We start from the raw sequence: 22,699 nt of genomic DNA, 5'->3' as shown, positions 1-22,699 counted from the left end.
TATTGGAGTAGCCCCCCTTTCTATTTGAACAGATTGGAAGGGCTGATTAACCATTTTGCTACATCTCTTCCCATTTATATGAGTAATACTTTCTTGAAAGAGTAAAACACCCTTTGTGAAGGGTAATGAACTGTTAGCACTTTCTTAAAAGAGTATAAATAAAGCCTTCTTTGTGGACCGGTCGGGACTCGGCGGTAATGTGCACTTTTAGCCCTTTCCCGGGACGGTAAAACGCATTCACAACAAATCTCTCTCTCTCTCTCTCTCTCTCTCTCTCTCTCTCTCTCTCTTTTTCCGTAATCTCTGTCACTCTCTCTCTCTCTCTCTCTCTCTCTCTCTCTCTCTCGCGCGCGCGCGCGCGCTCTCTCGGGAGTAGAGTATCTTTGGCATATTGCTGTGGCCTGTATCGTGTGCCTGCATGCACAAGACAGCACAGTCTCCCTCGTCAACCCAATACCCAGCTTCTTTTACCAAGCCCTCCATGAACAACACTCTCCATTGTTTCTTCCTTTAGCTTCTCCAAATGGGTCTCTCTTGACACACTAACTCACATTGACAACCCAACAAAAGCTCTGGTAATCCAGATAACGCCTTGTTCCAGCCATGCATGTAAACTCGTTTCCACTCTGTGTTTGCAGCTCCATCTTACCATCAGCCAGCCCTCTACTTCCACTCTGTGTTTGCAGTTCCATCTTACCATCAGCCAGCCCTGATCTGCTTCCACAAATAGTACCAATATAAGTCTCAATTGAGTTCAAGGATCGCACCTCTTATGGTTTCCAAGTCCTTCGGTGAGCCCTTGTCATCAGGACCAATGGCCATACATTATTTTTTGCAATTCAAAGCCGTCTCTTCGACATCAGTGCCAGTGCCATTGCCATAGGCTCAATCCAAGCATCCAAGTGCAATTGCCATCATAGGCTCAGTCCAACCAGCAGCCAATTCTACCATCTCTCCAGCTTGAGCCTTGGTAAGCTCAATACAACTGAACAGCAACATGCCATTTAACAAACAGCAAGCCCAATTTTGAATGGCGTGCTGACATTAATGAACTGAACTGATATCAGGCAAATTTATATATTGCTGCTTCCTCCAGAAGAAGATGTTTCCTTACACTTCTTTTGACAAGATTCAGACTCATTGACAATCATTAATTCAAGTTGATTGCATCACTCTTGGGGCTCATCCTATAGTCTCTTGTCTGATCACTCGCTACGGTTCACCTTAGAGCAATCACAGGACTAATCCTTACAGCTGTTGGGGTGGTCCATTGCAGCAATCAGCATGGCTGAGTTAGATTTTGCAGATGACTCGGCTTCAAGTGACAAGTTCCTTGAATCTATTCGCATTTTGCATCCCTTGTTGAGTGCAGATGTAAGCATTAAACTGTTTCAAAGTATGCAGACTACAGTGGACAGCAACATCCCATGCTCAGTGCCGGTGGTGTTTTCCCCTGCCACCGTTTCACCAGAGGATCTGGAGCTCCCCACTATGCTAACTACCACTCACCATGAAATGCTTTTATCTGGCATTGGCGCAACTTCACAAGGAATTGACTGTGATGAGTTGTCAAGACTATTAGAGCATTCTGACAAGTGGAACCTGCCCCTGGAGCAGAATTATCCTTCTTGGAAAGCTCCCGAGGATCCGTCAACTGAACACAAAGATTTGTTTCCTCAAGCAGCATTGGGTGGGATTCATTCATCCACTGCGAAAGTACCCCAAGCCAAGCTAAGCTGGTGCAATAAGAAGAAACAACAGGATGGGGCTGCTGCAAATGCTGAAATGCTTACATTAGCTTCCTCTTCTGCCGAGCAAAAAGCTGCTTCCTCAGCACATCCACAGTCTGCTAAAGTAAGGCGACTTGGGCGGTCCAAATCTGCAAATGACGTGAAACAAATTGATTCATCTGGCAACAGTGATGCCATGGATGATGATGGAGGAGGTAAGCTCAGTCCCGATGACGAGAATCACGTGTCGAAGAATCTCGTCTCTGAGAGGAAGAGGAGGAAAAAACTCAATGAACGGCTATACTCCTTACGGGCCATTGTTCCCAAAATAAGCAAGGTACTCTCTGCTCAGCTGTATCGGGAAGAACTTGCTTAACTGTTAACAACAAAATGCACTCTGTTTTGATTTTTTCCAATATGCAAATGATGAACCTGAAGATAGTCCTAGACTGTCTCATCATAATCATTCACAGGTTGCAGACTCCAATACCATTTTTGGATCACATTGAGTGAAATGTCATGTGCTTTCCTCTCCCATTTTTTCCAACAAATAGTGAACCATGTGTGTAGATGGACAAGGCTTCTATCGTTGGTGATGCTATTGGCTACGTTAGAGATCTCCAGAAGCAGGTGGAGGATATAAAAGCTGAAATTAGTATTCTTCAATCAGACAAGGATGCTTTGCAAGATGGGTCCCCAACTGTACCTGGCATAGCTCCAAGTAATGGGAGTGAACTTGGCTTGAATATGCCCGAGCACAAACTCCTGGAGGTAGGACTAGGGTGACCTTTTTCTCCTTGTATGAATTCTGTGTGGTTCAAATGTAGAACTTCTTTCAATGTGCATGAGTTCATCTGACTTCTCCCTCTCTCTACCTCTTTCTCTCTGCTTAGTTTGAGGTTTCTCAAATGGAGGAGCAAACTTATCATCTTCGAATTCATGGCAAAAGAGGACCAGGGGCTTTTGTTCAGTTGACAAGGGCACTGGAGGCTTTGGACCTAGAGATTATCAATGCCAATCTCACATCAGTAAACGATCGTATTCTGAACACTTTAATAGTCAAGGTATTACCTTATTAGCATCTTTGCCCTCATATTTAAACATTCATGCATGACTGATGAACTGTTTCCACAAAAATAACAATTTTGGGCATTGATGTTCAAGCTCATAGTTAAGATAAGCAGCAGTAAGAGCTCAGCACTTACCTTGGGGAGTCAATTCAGCCTAGTCACATTACAAAGTAAGCTCATAGCCTACGATATTTGGGGTAAACAAATTTGAAGAATTTCATTTGTTAGACCTGAATCCTTTAGTGTACTTAGTTAAGCTTCAGAATCCCCTTGTACCTAGGTGAAGTTCCAAGGCAGCTTAGTGTCTCATCTCAATAAAGGTTATTAATGATTTATGCAGAACCAAAGAGGGCACAGACAGATAAATTATCAAACATCTAGACTAATCTGAAGACAGATGGAATTAATGCAAAATGCAGTTGAGAAGCTCCCCTTCACCATCTTTAAGCTCCCCTTCAGCATCTTTAAGCTCATTCAGGTCAAACCTGATCTGATATCCAAGTCTAACTTGAATACCTCAAGTTCAAGTTCAGCTCTAAACTTAGATACCTCAAGCTCAAGTTCAACTTGGCCATAAGTCACCACACAGTCCAACTCTATACCACTTGTCCAATGAACTACTTCCCAAGTGATCCATCTACAGGCATTGCTAGGATTTGCCTGTCTAGATGATCCATCCATAGCTTGTCCAATGAACTATGAGTTAATACTTTCCAAGGATCCATCCACATGGACCATCCAAGAAACTACTACATCAGGCATCGAATTATAAACAAAGCACACGGAGACCCTATGACGACTCTAATACCATATAAACAAGCGATCATAGGGTCTGCAGTTGAGATAATAGGCTATACGAATAAACAATGATAGTGAATGAGCTTAGAAACTTACAGTACGAATGAAATGGTGGATCGTGTACAATGGAGCCCCTGGCCTATGTGTCTCTAGGACTAGGGCTGAGGCATGAGGATGGAATCTCACATTTATGGAGTGACCCCTGATGACTACATTGTCCTGGCTGATCAAGTGGCAACACCTTGGAAGGAATCTACACCATGGAGGAAAAAAAAAACAATCTCCAGGTAGGGGGGTGTTGAAGAAGACATTGAATAAAGGTGGACAGTAGTGAAGGATCCAGATGCAGTCCTCCATAGCTGTGGTGGATGATGAGGATGACCTCCAAGGGCAAGAATAGCAAAAACGAAACTGTTTGCTGATGGAACCAACTGTAGCAGCAAAAAGGCAGACGCTTGTTGGCTGAAAAAGTCTATGGGAAGGTCTCTAGGGGCAAGATAGCAAAAATGAGATTGTCTGCGGATGGCTTGTAACAGCAAAAGGGTAAAAGTTTGCTGACTGGAGAAGGCTTCGATAAGGTCTAATGAAATGGTTTGCCGGTCATGTGAGAGTGCGCACGCAATGAAGAGGAACATGAACAAAGAGTGAGATGAGAAGATGAAGAGGAGGAATGCAGTGGAAACAAAGGAATAAAACTGACAGAAAACCAAAGGCACAAGCACGCAACTGTCAGCCCCTACACTCAACATGGAGTGTCAGTGAAGGTGCTAGACGGAGGCAGGAGAATGATCCCAAAATGTTGAGGGCTAGAGTGTGAGAGTGTGCAATTGAAGAGGAACACGAACACGGAGAGACAAGGAGAAGAGAGAAAGAGAAATCTGCAGTGCCACCGACTTTGGAAAGAATGCTGAATACAATAATGGACCGATCAGTCCCTTGACACAGCCCAAATCATCTGTGAGGGCACCAGATCAAGCTGGAAAATGATGACAGCGCCATAGATGGTGGCGGAGACGGAGTGCGGTGGTCTTTTGTCAAATTGTTTCTTCTTTCTCATAGGTTTCTTTCATTCTCCTTCTTCTCTATTCACTCCATGACATTCACTTTCCTTTGCATTGGCTCGCATAGTATCATTCGCCTTGGGTGGGAGCAAGAGTGGATTGAAGAGGAGCGTTTGTCTATGCATCAACTGTTGGCAGTCGTCAGCAACTGCTGCAGTCTACATTTTCTTTGTCTGATTGTGCAAGGCGGCATGCTTCCTAGCCGAACCAAGGCATTTTTCAGCAGGACGTCGACTCCCATGGCTACGTTTTCTACAGGCGATCCCTACCGCAGCTGTGTTTTACAGCAGGCCGTCGTTTTCTCAGCCAGGTGACCGCTATCCAATGCTGGCGACATCAGCCTAGGCTGCATTTTCTGCAGCAGTCGGTCCGCCCTGAGAGCTGGGAGGCAGTTATTCAGCCGGGGGACATCCTCTCTCCAGCCCGGATGCCGGTGAGGTGATACCAACTGCTGTCTGTCAAAGATGGCCCATTTCTAGCTGGCTTTGTGAACCAGTCTCTGGCTGTTATCAGCTTGCGTCTCCCGTCCCAGCAAGGCCATACTTTGCGTTTTGCAGCAATTCACTCTCCACAGCTGCGTTTTGACACTCCAGCACACCAACAGACTGATGGGCTTCGAGCAGGCTGGTGGCATCATCGTCCAGGTTCTCTTCGTCAATAGCAATAGCGTTTTTTACTTCTTTGGGCAGGATTCTCCAAAGATGCAGATGGCAAACTAGTTATAATAGGGAGGATTGAGTGGTTAGGGATTCCGGGGACCATCAATGTGATGACCGAGATGGAGAAGACGTGTTCACACAGTCGTAAGCGTGAGTACCATTGTGAAGATCATGGATGTCATGGATTACCAAAACTAGTATCTTTGTAGAAACTTCTAAAGATTTAAGAAAGTTCTAGAAAGTTTGCTTGGATGGCATTGCTTATGTTGTCGCTTATGTCATCAATGATGTCATCCTAGAAGCTTCTAGTTTAATATAAGGGAGGATTGAGTGGGTCAGGATTGTGAGGACCATCAAAGTGATGATTGAGATGGAGAAGATCGCATTCACATAGTTGTGACCGTGAGGACCATTGTGAAGATTGTCGATGTCATGGATATCAAAACTAGTATCTTCTAAAAACTTCTAAAAGATTCGAGAAAGTTCTAGAAGATTTCAAGAAAGTTCTAGAAGTTCCCTTAGATGGCATTGCTTATGTCACTGAGTATGTCAGCAATGCTTATGTCGCCAACGATGTCATCATCTAGAAGCTTCTTGCTAACCTCCATGCCTCTAGTATAAATAAAGGTCTTGGGCTACAAGCCCTCGATTATGAGACTCTCCAGAGTTAAGTCCTCTCTAGTTCCAATTCAAGTCATGTATCTCTAGTTCTTGTCTTGTCTTGTTTGTCTTTACTTTAGTTTTGTATCAAGGGCTTGTCTTGTATAAACCTTATATCAATAAATATATTTTTGTATTTCATTCTTTTGTAATGAAGAAATAAGTTCTTTTTTTTCTTAAAGTTTTTATCCTGTAACTTGTGAGGCAACAATACTCATCCTTGCTAAGTTCTTGTCACCCTTACAACAATTTGGCAAGGTTGCATACTTGATCTTACCTAGTTAGGATAGATACGATGATGGAAAATATCATCACCACTTTACAAAATATTCAAGAACTTCATGAGAGTAATGCGCGATCATAAGCGAAGAAACTTCAAGCTTTGGGGTTTGCCATACAACTTTAAGATCAACTCCAAGAACTCTGAGAGACAAGTTTACATCAAGAAGGCCTTTCAACATCTTGTAGCCGCTCTCCTAGTTATAAGGAGCTAAAGGTTAACCTACTTAAAAAGTTCAATGGAACAAGATCAAAGTTCAAACATTTTTATGGTAGATGCAGTTGCTCATCCACATGTAACATGAATGCTATCCTAATGATGCTTCTCAAACGGGGCTTATCAGAACACTCCTCTCAGGTACAACCCTCTCCTTGTTCGTACCTTTACTTGAGAAAGAATCTCCTCCACTTTATGATTTCAAAGGTTTTCTTTGAGAATTCTTAGCTACCTTCAAAGATACTGATAGAGCTAGAGTTTTCGAGACAAAAATAAGAAGTCTACATGAAGGATCTAGACCATAATCACTTAAAGTATTTGAATTCGAGCAACTTACTTATGATTTGACTTGGCATGACAATTATTTTATCAGCCAATTTCATTGGGGATAGAATGATGATGCAATATCTTTTATTGACAATACCAAAGGTTCACACATTAACTTCATTTCTGAAGCAATAGACAAAGGTCAAGAGAAGTGTCATGGGGCTTCATTAAGTTTAGATGCCATAACAACAATGACTTCCCAAGGAAAATAAGAAAGCAATATCGAGTCTATGTTGATTAATTCAACATGATTCAAGCCATTGCCAGATTAAGAAAAGTAACAATGCCATTCTCAAGGATTACATTGGTATTGTGGAGGACATGGGTATATTGTTTAATATAATTCTAACAAAAGACTACATATACGAAGCTCTATTGTGCTTTCATTTCTAGAAAACATATCCAACCATAGTAGGGACCATGTGGCTAGATGAAAATCAATTACTCTTAGAAGGCCCCTCCTTGTCTATTGAGGCTACTTCAAGCTTTACGTTTTGACAAGAGTTGAAATACCACATCAACACCTAGATCTTAAAGCACTTTTGTATTCTAGAGCCTTTGTATGTTTCATGGATGAGAAGTTTACTAGATAACATGGTATCACGACCCTGGATAAATATAGCCCAGTTCTTGTAGAAGTATAGTCTGAGATGATCATCCTTTTTCTTCAGGTGTTGTTAGGTATGAAACTCATCATATAAAGGTAACATAAAAAAACATTGTGTTAACCCTCAAACGAACGAAGGTGGGAAATCTGGAAAAGCTAAAGCAAAAGACAAAGGCCAAGGCAAAGACAAACAGAAGACAAAGGCGCACAAGAAGAAAAATCCTAAATAAGGGAGAAAGGCACACAAGGAAAAGCGCAAGTCAATACTTTAGTAAAAGAGCACAAGCGCATCATGGTTTAATTCAAGGAGCGTCGGGCTTTCACCCGTGCAATTTGTAAATGTAGACGGGCGGTGGAAAGGAAGCTAGGAAGATAGAAGGACAATGGGAAAAAAAGCCTAGGCCACGGCTGGCCATGTAAAAAAGGGGATAAGGGAATGACCGCCCAAAAGGGATTTAGGGTTTTGTATATAAAGTTGAAAAGTGAATGAGAAGCTCATTCTTGTGTGTGGCCAAAAGTGGCTCTCCTCTTCTTCTTCTTCTTCTTCTTCTTCTTCTTGCTTGCTTGAGAGAGGGAGTACGAGAGTGTGAGGGAGTGAGTGTGTGAGGGTGAGGGACCCGGGGAGGAAAAGCTCTCCATCTTCTCCTCTCTTCTTCTCTTGTCTTGTCTTCTCTTGTCTTGCTCATGGCAATGGAGCTGGAGCGTGGAGCTTGAGGATCGAGCTTGCTTGAAGCTTGCACTTGGATCGTGGAGCTACTGGAGTGCGCAGAAGAGGAGGTAACTCGATCGGCGTGGAGGTAAGCTCACTACACCCGTAGATATGGATGGTGCGTCGGCTATGTGAGAGGTAGCCATTAGTGCTCGGCTTGGAACGCTTGAACAATAAGCGGTCCGTGGGTCTTGACGGTTGAGCGAAAGCTCCCACATTTTGGTTCCGTTGCCGGGACCAACAGATTCAAGCCTTGAGCGCTTGCGCACTTCAAATCGAGCATTGGAGTAGGGTTTTCCCCAAACCGGTGCTTGAGGTAGATAGGTAGGAAGCGAGGGAGTTTGAAGAGGTATTCGATCTCCTTAGCAAGTAGGTTTTTGATTTGTTGTTGAATATTAGAGTAGGACAATCCATCTCCATCTCTGGTTTTGATTTTTGTTGCATTAGGTTAAGGTTAGGATAGGAAAAAATAAGGAAAACAGTAGGGTTTTCTGTTGTTGTATAACAAGCTGAAATAGGGAAATAGGGGCACAGATTCAGATTTCAGGCTGGAAGAGTATGAGGGACTAACCTTTGAGGTCACAGCAGGCTGGGATGGGGCAATAAGAGGCCCAGGGAACCAGGAAAGGCCACATTTGACATCCTACCCTCTAAGAAGAGAGTGAGCTTGAGAGCCAGGGAGAGAGAGAGAGAGAGACCTGCAGGGAGATCGTCAGCGTGCTGACCAATTCGAGCGCCGCACCATTTTCAGGTACGCCAGGCATTTCCCTCTGTGGTTTTGCATCTAATTAGGTGGCACGGCACAATTCAGTGAAGTAGACGTCAATCTAGAGGCGTCGCGTGCAACTCACGGGCCATCAACTGCGCAGTCAAACCAGTTCATTTGAGTCCCAGAATAGGACTGCCCTATCTCTGGAATCGGATAGTTCGACTCCGAAAATCGGACCTCTTCGAAAACTGTCCGACTCCAAAAATCAGACCACAATCCGATTCCCAAAATTGGACCATTCCCAGAATTGGACCAGTCCTAGTATCGGACCAGTCCCAAAATCGGACCAATCTCGAAATCGGACTGATCCTAGAATCGGACCGTTCGACTACTAGAATGGGACCACCCTGCCCGATCTGATTCCCAGAATCGGACCACTTTGAAAAATCGGACCACTTTTTCGATCCGACTCCCAGAATCGGACATGACAAAAATCAGACCACTAAGCCGATCGGACCAACCCAAATCGGATGTCCGATTCTGATAATTGGACTCCTGACAATCGGACATCTGAGAATCGGACAAAAAACTGTCAAAATTGGACAGGCATCTAGAACACAAATTTTGACGCATCTAAACCCCAAGATTGACCCCAAAGGCTACATAGAGCTAAATGCACATCACAGATCCATCACTGAGCTGAAATTTAGAGCAAGTAGTTCAAAATTTGGCTATAGACGGTCCTTCAAATTGTACATGGCGTTTACCGTAACGACCCTGCGGGCCGGGGGGGACTGCTCCCCCCCCCCTCCGTACCCCCGCAGAGGGGGCTCTGCCCCCTTCGCACCTCCCCCAAGTATGTTGGAGAGAAAATGCGCACCGTGACAGGCCCTCCAAATTAGACCCTAGTGTAGTAATGGCTCTACACGAGCATGGATTCTCACTTGCAAAAGAGCAACCAAAAACCCATGCCCGAACAGAGATAAACAAAGACCCTAGAACCTCAATGGGCCAATCTAGCCATCAAGGGAAAAAAGGCCACACCATGAGAACACAAAGACATTGTGTTCAGACCGTGTCTAGTCAAAGAAAAATGCAACATCAGCAAGCTACAAATGTGAAGATGACTAGACATGACACTCTTGATGAGAGATGTACCTTGAGCAGCACTGCACAGACGACCCAAGACATCGGTGGAGAATCCACATCTGGTCGTGCAATTGCGGACTCAAGGGCATTTGTTAGAAGGCTTATATTTACAAGCCAAGACCCAGAAGACGAGGACATAGTACCACCTGCTTATCTTAGGGTCAAACTCACCGCAAAAAGAGAACATACTATCGATGCTCTAATTGATGAAGGAGCAGATTTTAATATCTTGACCTATGAATCGTGGACCCTACTAGGCCAACCAGAGCTCCCACCGACTAGCGCAACTCTTAGCCCTTATGGGGGACACCCACAAGCGCTCATAGGGAATTGTAGAATCCTTGCAACAATTGAAACTGAAAGCTTGCCTATCCTATTTTATGTACCTCCAAATAGTGCTAATTACAGTAAGGAAACCCTCCTAGGAAGACCCTTTAAAATGGCGATCAAGTGTGAGGTCGACTATGTAGCACAGAGGATACATCTGACACTACCGGGTGTAAGGATAGTCACAACCTTTAGCAAAGGTGACCTCATCGAACCTCGAGGAAAAGGCAAGGAAGGTACTGACATAACAGTCAAGCTTGCTAACGAGAGCAAGGACTTCGTGGAAGAGTTGATACAAGCACAGGTTGAACGACGAGAACCAGTGAGTGAGGCCATGGCTGAAATAAGAAGGTCAAGGGACAATGCCAAGGACGGCTTTGGACTTATAAATATCATAGAAAACCCCAAAAGAAGCCCAAGCCTTATAGACGAAGGCATCGATGGAGGGTCAGCACAACGCCGCAATGGATATGCAAAGCATTGCTACGTGCTCAAGGATATTACGCAGGTAACCGATGGATTTGGGTACCAAAACCCCCTGCTAAACCACCTCTATTAGCTGAAGGCCAGATTACATCAAAAGCAACAAAGCACAAGAGGAAATCTAAGAGAAACTCTAGGTCTCGAGGCAGGAAAGCGTGCACAAAAGCCATTAGTGCCCAAAAAGCCTTTAATTTCTTGAGAGAATAACATGCATCATAGGCACAACATTGCTCATGGCAAGACTGATTGTTCAACAAAGCAAATGGCACTATCTTCCAATAGCCTCGAGCAAATCATTCAGCCAGTGCCAAGTCCACCTAAGAGTCCTATATCTCCTACACCCAAACGGACACAGGAAGCACAGCAACGGTCGTCAAGGGCGGCTACTCACTCCCAATCTCTATCTCCATCTAAGCTTCCAAATGTCCAAGAGGGGGGACATGACACTAGCTGTAGCTCTCGGCCCAAGGATATGCCTGTGCAACCTAATGGGACTAGATCAACTCATGCTCGATCTACACAGACGAATGCTCAAAGGGCAACAAAAGACACGACCACTTCCGATCGCCCTAGGGACCTGACACCGCAATCCACCAAGAGTAGCCAGCCCATTGGACTAGCCAGTACTACTTCCAATCAGGGATCACAGCAATCACATCCCTTGGCCGTGACAATGCCCCTTGCAGAACATATCCTAGGTAGTTTACTTGTGGAGGAGGTGTCGCAACCAACTTCCTTGACAACTCTAGCACTTCCAAAGTGCCTAAAGCCTAGGCTAGAGGAGTTAAACACAAGGGAATTGGCTGAAGAGCTAGACTCTCCGAAAAGGGAGGTAGTTGTACCCCCACAACCTAGCGAGGCTATTCAACAGACCTTGGCTATGTCCCATGAGGACACACTAGAGAAACAGAATGCTGAGGCCCAACCAAGCACATCAACGGTTGACCTAGTCCAGGGTCCTGAGTCATTGAGAGATACACCTTCACTGACCAAGAAAAAGAGGAGAAAACAACGAAAACAATAGCAGTTGCATGTGGTTGTGGACCCCAAGAACATTGAGACGAAGAGCGCTAGAGAGATGAGAAATAAAGCATCGAGTCCATCCACCACTAAACCAATTGATGCCTCTCCTAATAGCGGTGAAACTTCAGACACATTCGTGTGCTCTGAAAAATCAAAGGAGTCGTTACCATCAACGACTGCTTGCAACACTCTATCCACCGACAATAGAACTCGCATTGACCAATCAAGAGTGGATATGACGCTACCACAACAAGCTGACAAATCTATACCAGTCACATCCAAGGAGAACCATGACATAATAACGAAGTCTCAGGAGAAACATGGAAACTCCGAGAGAATAAGAAATCCTAGCATTGGCCAAACCTGCTCGTCTAGGCCTGAGCCCCCAGCTACGCTAAAGCCCAAGCAAACTCCTAGAACCTTGCATGAGATAGCAACAGAGCAAGCCCTGAAGTGTCACAGAATGCTTAACCGAGTTGGATGCTAAGCTCAAAGTGTTCGCACGTGTCTATGTCCTGGCAGACATGGGCGCATTCCCTAAAGAGCAGCTTGAAGAATACTTGCCATTTCCCTTATCCTGGGAAGAGCAAGAATATCTTGATGAGCACTATAATAGGCTCCTGTATGAACGCATGCGACTCATCTCTGACGAGGAAGCCGACGAACTATGCTTAACTGTAACATTCAATGATGTGCTCTGCCAACCAAATCTCTTAGAGATAGAGCAACTAAAGCGACTATCAGAGAGTCGAAGTCAATTTGAACAACATTGGTATGAAAACCGCGTTGCAATGGCCGAACTAGGAGCCAAGATCATGACAGTCTCAGAGGAGCGATTGGCCAAATGGCGGTCTCAAAGAGACCAAACCTATGTGGCACCAACTTCCCTTCGAGTGCTAACTGCCATTCGGGGAACGGACGTAGCTGAACCTAGCCAAGAGAACTCTCTGATGGATAAGGTTCTCACTGAGGAGGAGTTACATGTTGCCAGTAGACTTGGACAAGGTTCCATGCTACTCGATGTTGCAAAATATCTATCGGTATTGAGTAAGCTGCCACGAGTACTAGATGCGTGTGCCACACTCCACTACAATATGGAGTTCTACAATTGGCTTTTATCCTCGTGATGTGACAAGGATTCGTAAATATGTACATAAATAAACCATGAATTTTGTGACCCTGTATAGACAATATCAACACACACAAGCAATGATAGTCAAGTGGCGCAGGGAGAAGAGTTGGGTTCAACAGGCTAAGCTTCTCAGGTCCTCCTCTCATCACACGTTGTTGAAGGGTTTTTGAAAGCAAAGTCGCGTCTTCAGAAGACCTTGACAAATTTCAAGATAGAAGATCAGTTCTAAAACAAGAGATATCAGTGATAATAGATGGATCAATTGATCATCCTGTGTTAGATCTTTTCTATTCAAAGCCGTGCACAGTTGAGAAGTACAAGGTTTCAAAAATAAATTCTTCCCAACAATATGAAATCCAAGTTCAAGGAGAAACTGAATCAGTTCCACATTGTTGATCCCTCTGTTCTGAAAATCACAGCAGCATAGATGTATTCACAAACAATTTGCCAAGGATTTTGCAATTCATGGCCACACTCTGGAAAGCCTGAGCTTACAAGTTGTAAAAGGACACCTTCCCATTCTCAGCAAGAACTAGACCATTGTATACAAGGTTTTTGAAGGCTGGCTTATTGAAAAGTGCAGTTGACAATACCATAAGTGTATAGAACCAGTCAAGGTCTGGTCTAAACTCTCTGTCGCTATGTTACTAGATATGAATTCACTGTACATCCTGTACACATTCAGCATATCCAGGTAGATAAGTGATATTTGTGTAAGGAAAGGCGATCCAAGGGAGCTTGCAACACTTGTATTTGTCTGAAGTATATTCAGCACCGTTCTAATGGCTTCTTGATCTTTCAAAAACTCAACACTCTGCCTAGCTTGTCCTATTATCTCTGCCCATCTCTGATGACAAAAGATATATATCTTAAGTCTCTTCTATTGTCTCAGTGTGTATGAAGGATAGAACTTCTCTAAATTGCTCTTCATGTGATATGCACTGTTTCCAGGTCTGGTTCAATGAAAGCTTTATACATATGATAAACTGTTTCGGAAACTTGTTGTATGATGTCTTCTGGGGCACGATCAGACTTAAAGCATAAATGCCCTCTATGATAACAATTTGAGAAGAAGGAGCTTCAATCCTCCCTTGACTACAGCTTCTTTCTGGTTTGAATTCTCTCAAAAATTCGCCATCATCATCAGCATAATCAGGAGGTATATTATTCCATTCCCCAGCTGTCCTTGAACCATTCTCCACCAGCATCCTCAGCAGTACCAGGCCTCTTCAATCTGCGGGATCTATCATTCTGTGAAGCCATAACTGGTGTAGATCCAGGTGCATCTGGGTCACTCATGTAGTTCTCAAAGTAAAGTTCTTCCTGGACTTTAACAGTCATTCCTGTCATCATCCTGCACTCTGTCGGGCTTGTTGCTTGCTCTACCACTTCCCCGACCTCGATCCAGGTCTCGAACCAATCGCCCACCAGCTTCCATCATTGGCAACTTATCAAAGTGAAGCCGAGCATCCTCTGCACTACCCAAGTGGGCATACATACTTACTAGAGCCCTTCCTACGATCGCATCTGCCTCCAGATCTTTTCCCACAACATAAGCATGAATTCATCTTGCCTCATCAGATGCTCTCATGCCAATGCAAGCTTTTATGATAGGAAGTACAGAACCATTATCTGGTAGCATTCCTCGCTGAATCATTTGCTCAAACAACCAAAGGGCTTCTTTCTGCTGATTCTATTCAACGTATCCCCGTAGCATCGCATTCCACAACATAACATTTTGATTTCGTGGGCTCTCGAACACCTAATTCCAATCATTGAGTTCCATGTACAAGCATCCCTACCTGTCAGAGCTGTTCTTCCGCGACCAATAAAGCCTTTCAGCCTATAATCGCAGGAGCTTTTTCTTTCTGCCAGATTTATTGCACTCCAAAAAGCAGTCTTTCTTCTACCAGAAAAGAGGCCCCTTGTCGATAGCTCCGATCCTGCCACATCCATTCAAGATAGAGACAAACGTGACAGTGTTTGGTAAAACACTATCTATTTGCATTCGGTCGTAACACTTTAGTGCTTCCTGAACTGGTCCATGCTCCACATATCCTGTAATTAGTGCATTCCATAGCGCAATATCGCGCACTGCCAACAGATCAAAGACCTTTTGTGCCTCTAATAGGAAACCAAAATTTGCATACATATCCACCAAAGCACTCCCAACAAAGATATCTTTTTCAAGTCCCACCTTGGCAACTTCTACGTGCATTTCTTTGCCATGGTCTTTTGCTCTTAGATGGCTGCAACTTTTCAAGATGCAAGAGAATGTGCAATTATCTGGAGAGAATTCCTCCAGCTGCATTGCACGAAAGCATTTCAAAACCCCCCAAAAAAGGCCCATGTTCAGCATAGCGAGCAATTAAAGCATTCCAGCACATAACATCTCAACTTGGCAACCTGTCAAAAACGCCCTGTGCATCTGTAAGTGAGCTATACTTGCCATACATTTCGATCAGAGTGCTGCCAACAATAAGATCTCTATCAAATCCCTTCTTTGTTTAGCCAAGTAGGCATAAATAGAGTACCTGTCAACAGGCAAATCCCAACCTGTCTCAGATCTGATGCTAGAGCCTGCACTAGTCAAAATAGTTTGTTGAATTTTTCCCTTGTTTGCAGTCTCCATAGCATAAGTCCATAGTGCTGACTGATTCTCTGATCCCTTCTCAATCTGGACTCTATATGCAGAAGCATCTCCTCTAGCTGTCACATAAGAAGTACGCGCAGCCATGTCATCCACTAACTTCTTCATTCTACCTTTACCAAAGTTGGTAGCAAGCGGAGCTCCTGTTTTAGTCAACCAAATCTTACCATCTTGTCCCCAATATACCAAATTCTTTCTCCTTGCATCCTGAAAAGATTCACAATCCTTGCAATGCTGATGGTCCGTACTATCACACCAAATACATCTCCGATCTCTCCTAGGTGCACTAGGAGCACTCCTAGGTGCAGTAGGAGCACTAGAAGAAATAGTAGGCGCAGTCGAAGCAAACTGCTCTTTCAATTTTCCCACCAACTCTGCTTTAACTGACTCCAGTGTCAAATCCGTTATGCCTTTGATTATGTCATCAAGAGAGGAAGGCACCGATGGAGCAGATGGTTTTGGAGCAGAAGGTGCAGGCATCAGTCGTGGAACAGGAGGAATAGGAGGAGTAGAAACAGTAGGCACTGGCATAGGCCAAGAAACTGGCTGAGGAGGAGAAGAAATAACAGGGATAGAAGCAGGCATAGGAGCAGAAGACGATGTTGGTGTCATAGAACCATTCTGTAGGCGGGTCTTCCATATCCTCCTCTTGGTCAAAGTCGAGACTGCATCCTGGGCATCTTGCCGATCTATTTTAAGTCCCATAGGCTTCGTGCGATCCTCAAGAAGTTCTCCCAATTCTTCCTGAAGAGCAGGATCTGCAGCTTGCAAGAAAAGCTCAACTTTTTCAACATCCAATGCTCTTTGTTCAATGGCATCAAGCTGACTATACCTCTCTTCAAATTCTCAAATCAACTCTGAAGCAGCTAAACCTTTGTTTGGCATGTAGACCCACTCTCGGAATGACCGCCGTGTAGCCATACCAAAGTCCTCAAGGAAATACTCTTCTTTCAGGGCCTTCTTAAAATCTTGCCAATGCGAATTTTGAATAAAAAGATCAGTCACTTTTGCCCTCAAGGCGGGTGTGACAAGACGAAAGAAATACTTACTCATAAGTCCAGGTGGAACTCCAAAAAACCCCATCTTGATCTCATATGTCTTCAAATATGCTGAAACATTACGGCCATCAAATAGCTTCTTCTCATTCTCAACTGCTTCAATCGCCTTAGTTGCGCTATTTGCATTCTCCTGCTCCGAATATAGTTGGCTTTGCTGAGACAACTGTTGTTGATGCAATTGCTGCTGCTGTTGCATATACAATTGTGTCTGCTGATTTTGAAGCTGCATATACATGGACATATTCTGCAAAATCTGCTTTAGATCATCTGTTGAAGTACTTGACGCAGCAGTCAATAATGGAGCTGAAGTAGAGGACGCAGCAGGAATTGTAGAAGAGGCTGAAAATGATGCTGAAGTATCTCCCATCCTGAAATTTCTGCGACGCTTTCACGTCGGGTTCACCAAAGATGTCGAAGGGTTTTTGAAAGCAAAGTCGCGTCTTTAGAAGACCTTGACAAATTTCAAGATAGAAGATCAGTTCTAAAACAAGAGATATCAGTGATAATAGATGGATCAATTGATCATCCTATGTTAGATATTTTCTATTCAAAGCCGTGCACAGTTGAGAAGTACAAGGTTTCAAAAATAAATTCTTCCCAACAATATGAAATCCAAGTTCAAGGAGAAACTGAATCAGTTCCACATTGTTGATCCCTCTATTCTGAAAATCATAGCAGTAGAGATGTATTCACAAACAATTTGCCAAGGATTTTGCAATTCATGGCCACACTCTGGAAAGCCTGCGCTTACAAGTTGTAAAAGGACACCTTCCCATTCTCAACAAGAACTAGACCATTGTATACAAGGTTTTTGAAGGCTGGCTTATTGAAAAGTGCAGTTGACAATACCATAAGTGTATAGAACCAGTCAGGGTCTGGTCTAAACTCTCTGCTGCTATGTTACTAGATATGAATTCACTGTACATCCTGTACACATTCAGCATATCCAAGTAGATAAGTGATATTTGTGTAAGGAAAGGCGATCCAAGGGAGCTTGCAACACTTGTATTTGTCTGAAGTATATTCAGCACCGTTCTAATGACTTCTTGATCTTTCAAAAACTCAACACTCTGCCTAGCTTGTCCTATTATCTCTTCCCATCTCTGATGGCAAAAGATATATATCTTAAGTCTCTTCTATTGTCTCAGTGTGTATGAAGGATAGAACTTCTCTAAATTGCTCTTCATGTGATATGCACTGTTTCCAGGTCTGGTTCAATGAAAGCTTTATACATATGATAAACTGTTTCGGAAACTTGTTGTATGATGTCTTCTGGGGCACAATCAGACTTAAAGCATAAATGCCCTCTATGATAACAATTTGAGAAGAAGGAGCTTCAATCCTCCCTTGACTACAACTTCTTTCTAGTTCGAATTCTCTCAAAAATTCGCCATCATCATCAGCATAATCAGGAGGTATATTATTCCATTCCCCAGCTGTCCTTGAACCATTCTCCACCAGCATCATCAGCAGTACCAGGCCTCTTCAATCTGCGGGATCTATCATTCTGTGAAGCCATAACTTGTGTAGATCCAGGTGCATCTGGGTCACTCATGTAGTTCTCAAAGTAAAGTTCTTCCTGGACTTTAACAGTCATTCCTGTCATCATCCTGCACTCTGTCGGGCTTGTTGCTTGCTCTACCACTTCCCCGACCTCGATCCAGGTCTCGAACCAATCGCCCACCAGCTTCCATCATTGGCAACTTATCAAAGTGAAGCCGAGCATCCTCTGCACTACCCAAGTGGGCATACATACTTACTAGAGCCCTTCCTACAGCTGCATCTGCCTCCAGATCTTTTCCCACAACATACGCATGAATTCATCTTGCCTCATCAGATGCTCTCATGCCAATGCAAGCTTTTATGATAGGAAGTACAAAACCATTATCTGGTAGCATTCCTTGCTGAATCATTTGCTCAAACAGCCAAAGGGCTTCTTTCTGCTGATTCTGTTCAACGTATCCCCATAGCATCGCATTCCACAACATAACATTTTGATTTCGTGGGCTCTCGAACACCTAATTCCAATCATTGAGTTCCATGTACAAGCATCCCTACCTGTTAGAGCTGTTCTTCCGCGACCAATAAAGCCTTTCAGCCTATAATCGCAGGAGCTTTTTCTTTCTGCCAGATTTATTGCGCTCCAAAAAGAAGTCTTTCTTCTACCAGAAAAGCGACCCCTTGTTGATAGCTCCGATCCTGCCACATCCTTTCAAGATAGAGACAAACGTGACAGTGTTTGGTAAAACACTATCTGTTTGCATTCGGTCATAACACTTTAGTGCTTCCTGAACTGGTCCATGCTCCACATATCCTGTAATTAGTGCATTCCATAGCGCAATATCGCGCACTGCCAACAGATCAAAGACCTTTTGTGCCTCTAATAGGAAACCAAAATTTGCATACATATCCACCAAAGCACTCCCAACAAAGATATCTTTTTCAAGTCCCACCTTGGCAACTTCTACGTGCATTTCTTTGCCCTGGTCTTTTGCTCTTAGATGGCTACAACTTTTCAAGATGCAAGAGAATGTGCAATTATCTGGAGAGAATTCCTCCAGCTGTATTGCACGAAAGCATTTCAAAACCTCCCAAAAAAGGCCCATGTTCAGCATAGCCAGCAATTAAAGCATTCCAGCACATAACATCTCAACTTGGCAACCTGTCAAAAACGCCCTGTGCATCTGTAAGTGAGCTACACTTGCCATACATTTTGATCAGAGTGCTGCCAACAATAAGATCTCTATCAAATCCCTTCTTCGTAACCTCCAAGTGCATCTCTTGACCTCTTTCTATGGCTTCCACATTGCCACAAGCTTTCAAGCCACACACATAAGTAATAGCATCCTGACCGATGCTATTGAGTGTCATCTCATCAAGGAATTCCAATGCTTCTCTATCACAGCCATGTTCAGCATATCCTGTCATAAGTGTCGTCCAGGATACGACATCTTGATCTGACATATTGTCAAATACTTCTTGGGCTTTTCCAAGCATACCAGATTTTGCATACATGTCAACCAGAGCATTATTGATAAATTCCTCTTGCTCCAAACCCTCTTCACTATACTGCCTACGCAGAACAAAAGTATAATCACAACAACTAAATATGTACAAAGTATCAAATCCCACACACAACCTTTAGGTGGATTTCACACCTCAAATGCACAGCAATACGACAACGTTTAGAAGTCGTGTGACCATTACCGCCTCCAGGTGGAGGGTATGCAACCCTCATCACCACCATAGGAAGCTCTGACCAACATCTCTAAGGGTGTGGACAGGGTGCCGTCCCTTCCCATACACCTTTCCCCTTTATGGTCTATCCTTCCGAGGATGAGCCCTGCCCCACTCCCTGACAACCAGTCCACGCAACTTAGTATAAGCTGAGATCTGCTAATGGTTGGAGGCCAAACAAACATCATATAGTGGGCTCACGACGATTGTTACCTCAATTGTACCAACATTGCGTGTCGCAAAGAGGTTTGCAATATCTCAAGTGTATCTCCCCATCTCAACAACTGCTGCTCTAACAATGAGGCTGGGGCACAATTAGCACTGTAATATCCATTTCCTGAGCCTTGGAAGCTTAACATTTCCCAACCCATTGAAAGGTTGATAGCCTCAACATATTGCAATAGTTGTACTCAGGCAAGTCAAAAAAAAAAAGAGAAGAAAAAAGCATTAGAAAAAGAAACAAAAAAGAAAAAAAGAAAGAAAGAAACACCATATTGGGAAACATGGGAATTTCCCATAAGTTTGGGACACGTGGTCTAATCTTTGAATTTTTCATAACTTGAACACTATAACTCCAAATCAAGTGCTCTATAGCTCAATAGATTCCATTTTTCAAGCACTTTCCAATGACAGGTCACATTATATGGTTTTGAGAAACTTATGGGCATGTTGTCCAGGTGCCACCTTTTTAGTATTCAAAAAATGAGAATTGGGAGATTCCCAAACTCACTAATATTGTGTTAAGAAAGAAAAAAGAAAAGAACGAAATGATAAGAAGCACCCACGATCACAGCACAGTACCTAGGGGTCCTCAAATTAGGTGCGCCCAGTGATCTTGGTCGGCTGGCTCCGTCCCTAGTCCCCTAGCCCCCTAGCATCACCCACAATAGTTCAGGGCACATCAAGGGCAAGACATACCTAGGGAGCTTGTCTCGCCTATGGTTAGACCTGTCACCCTGACCCATTCACACGATTCCCTCTTGCACTCTGCCTTAATACCATTGCAATCAATTGTGGTAACTATTGCACGAATGGCCATGAAAAGTAATATCATTGAACACAAGGACACTGCACGATCAGTAGTTGGTAGCTATTGGACCTGCATGATGAGGACAGTGTACTTCTCATGGCCATTCGTGCGATGCTTACCACAATTGATTGCAATGGTATTAAGGCAGAGTGCAAGAGGGAATCGTGTGAATGGGTCAAGGTGATAGGTCTAATCATAGGCGAGACAAGCTCCCTAGGTATGTCCTGCCCTTGGTGTACCCTGAACAATTGTGGGTGATGCTAAGGGGCTAGAGGACTAGGAACGGAGCCAGCCGACCAAGGTCACTGGGGACGCACCTAATTTGAGGACCCCTAGGTGCTGTGGTGTGATCATGGGTGCTTGTTATCTTTTCGTTTTTTTTTTCCTTTCATTTCATTTCATTTCTTTTCTCCTTTTTTGTTTTCTTTTTTTGTTTCTTTTTCTTATGCTTTTTTTTTTTTGACTTGCCTGAGTACAACCATTGCAATATGTTGAGGCTATCAACCTTTCAATGGGTTGGGAAATGTCAAGCTTCAAAGGCTCAGGAAATGGATATTACAGTGATGATTGTGCCCTAGCCTCGTTGTTAGAGAAGCAGTTGTTGCGATGGGGAGATACACTTGAGATATTGCAAACCTCTTTGTGACACGTGATGTCGGTACAATTGAGGTACCAACTATCATGAGCCACTGTAGAGCTTGACCCAGAAAGACAGTGTAGCCCATGACTATGCTTTGGATCATGCGATGTGGACACTCATAAGGGTGATTCTTTGCGTTCGACAGCATGGTTTTGTCGCGGTGCTTTGTGAGGTTGGTGGTCTTGTGATGACTTGGGCATTGAACACGTTCACACGAAAACCTGTGTCATCTTGCATCCACTTGTCACTTCATGAGAGTATATGCAAGTCGCATGCGTCAAGTACAATGAACAAATGCAATCATGTCAAGATGTTACTTTTTCAAAATCCTATGATGCTGATTGCGATGCCCATTCCGGTGCTTGTTAAAGACTTGACATATATTAGCAATAGGTAAGGAAAGTGTGTACAAGTGGGGAGCCTGCCCCTTTAACCCTCAAAAGACAAAAACTTATGGCAGGATGGCCTTTGTTAAGTTGCTTGCATATCATAGGAGCTACTCTATTTGCACAAGGCGGGGTGAGTCCAGGTGGTCAGGCAACTGAGACTCTGCTGGTGAGGGGCTCCTGTGAGGTTGGGCAGGGAAGATGTCAGCCGAGACCTGAATGGTGTAGTCTCTGGCTGCCACCGTTTCCAAAATGCTTTTGAACAATGCATCGAATTCTTCCTTGTCTCAAGCTGCCCTTTCTGCCTTCAAGCACCTGGTGCCCGAGCGTCTGTTGGGGGCTTGCGCAACCGGTGTTGCCACACCTTGTGTGCTTCTTTGAGCTTCTATTCCCCTGGCCTGGGGATTCTTCGGCCTACGTCCGAGGCGATGTCGCTTGGGACCTCGTTTCTTTGCATACCTTTTGAGGCTAGGCACGTAGCGCACCGGCAGAGGAGCTTGTGCTACATGTTCTCTTCGACGGCAGAGTGCGTCTTTGCAAGCCAGCTACCTTGGGTGCTCCATGTCTTCCATGTAGGGGGACCTGAAAAATGTGAACCAAGGATTAGGTTTTGATACACGATAAAACCATTCGCATGGAAGGGATTATACAGTGGTTTATCAAGCGCATATAACGAGGAGGGGAGAGATGAGTCATGCAGTGGTTGTAGTAGAGGGATGGCCCCTGTGATGATGTTCGGTTGGCCTCCAACCATTAGC

At 44.0% G+C, this 22,699-nt stretch overlaps 1 protein-coding gene across 2 annotated transcripts in view; it reads left to right on the top strand.

Moving 5' to 3' along the window:
- The first annotated feature begins 336 nt into the window (after positions 1-336).
- Positions 337-22,699, top strand: part of LOC148012960 (uncharacterized) — a 40,607-nt gene continuing 18,244 nt past the window's right edge. The window contains exons 1-4 of one of the 2 annotated variants that reach the window (XM_087668182.1): positions 337-970; positions 1,068-2,067; positions 2,301-2,501; positions 2,624-2,794. In XM_087668182.1, the coding sequence (XP_087524308.1) occupies positions 1,285-2,067; positions 2,301-2,501; positions 2,624-2,794 (1,155 nt within the window). In that variant the 5' untranslated portion in view covers positions 337-970; positions 1,068-1,284. Of the gene's footprint in view, positions 2,068-2,300; positions 2,502-2,623; positions 2,795-22,699 lie in introns of both variants that reach the window. The other variant, XM_087668181.1, reaches the window with a different exon arrangement.

The sequence above is a fragment of the Lygodium microphyllum genome, chromosome 26 (assembly GCF_053477565.2).
Source record: "Lygodium microphyllum isolate KBCC chromosome 26, Lygodium_microphyllum_v1.1.10, whole genome shotgun sequence".
NCBI classification, from domain to species: domain Eukaryota; kingdom Viridiplantae; phylum Streptophyta; class Polypodiopsida; order Schizaeales; family Lygodiaceae; genus Lygodium; species Lygodium microphyllum.
The sequence above is the reverse complement of the archived record's forward strand: the minus strand, read 5'-3'. Positions and strand labels throughout refer to the sequence as shown.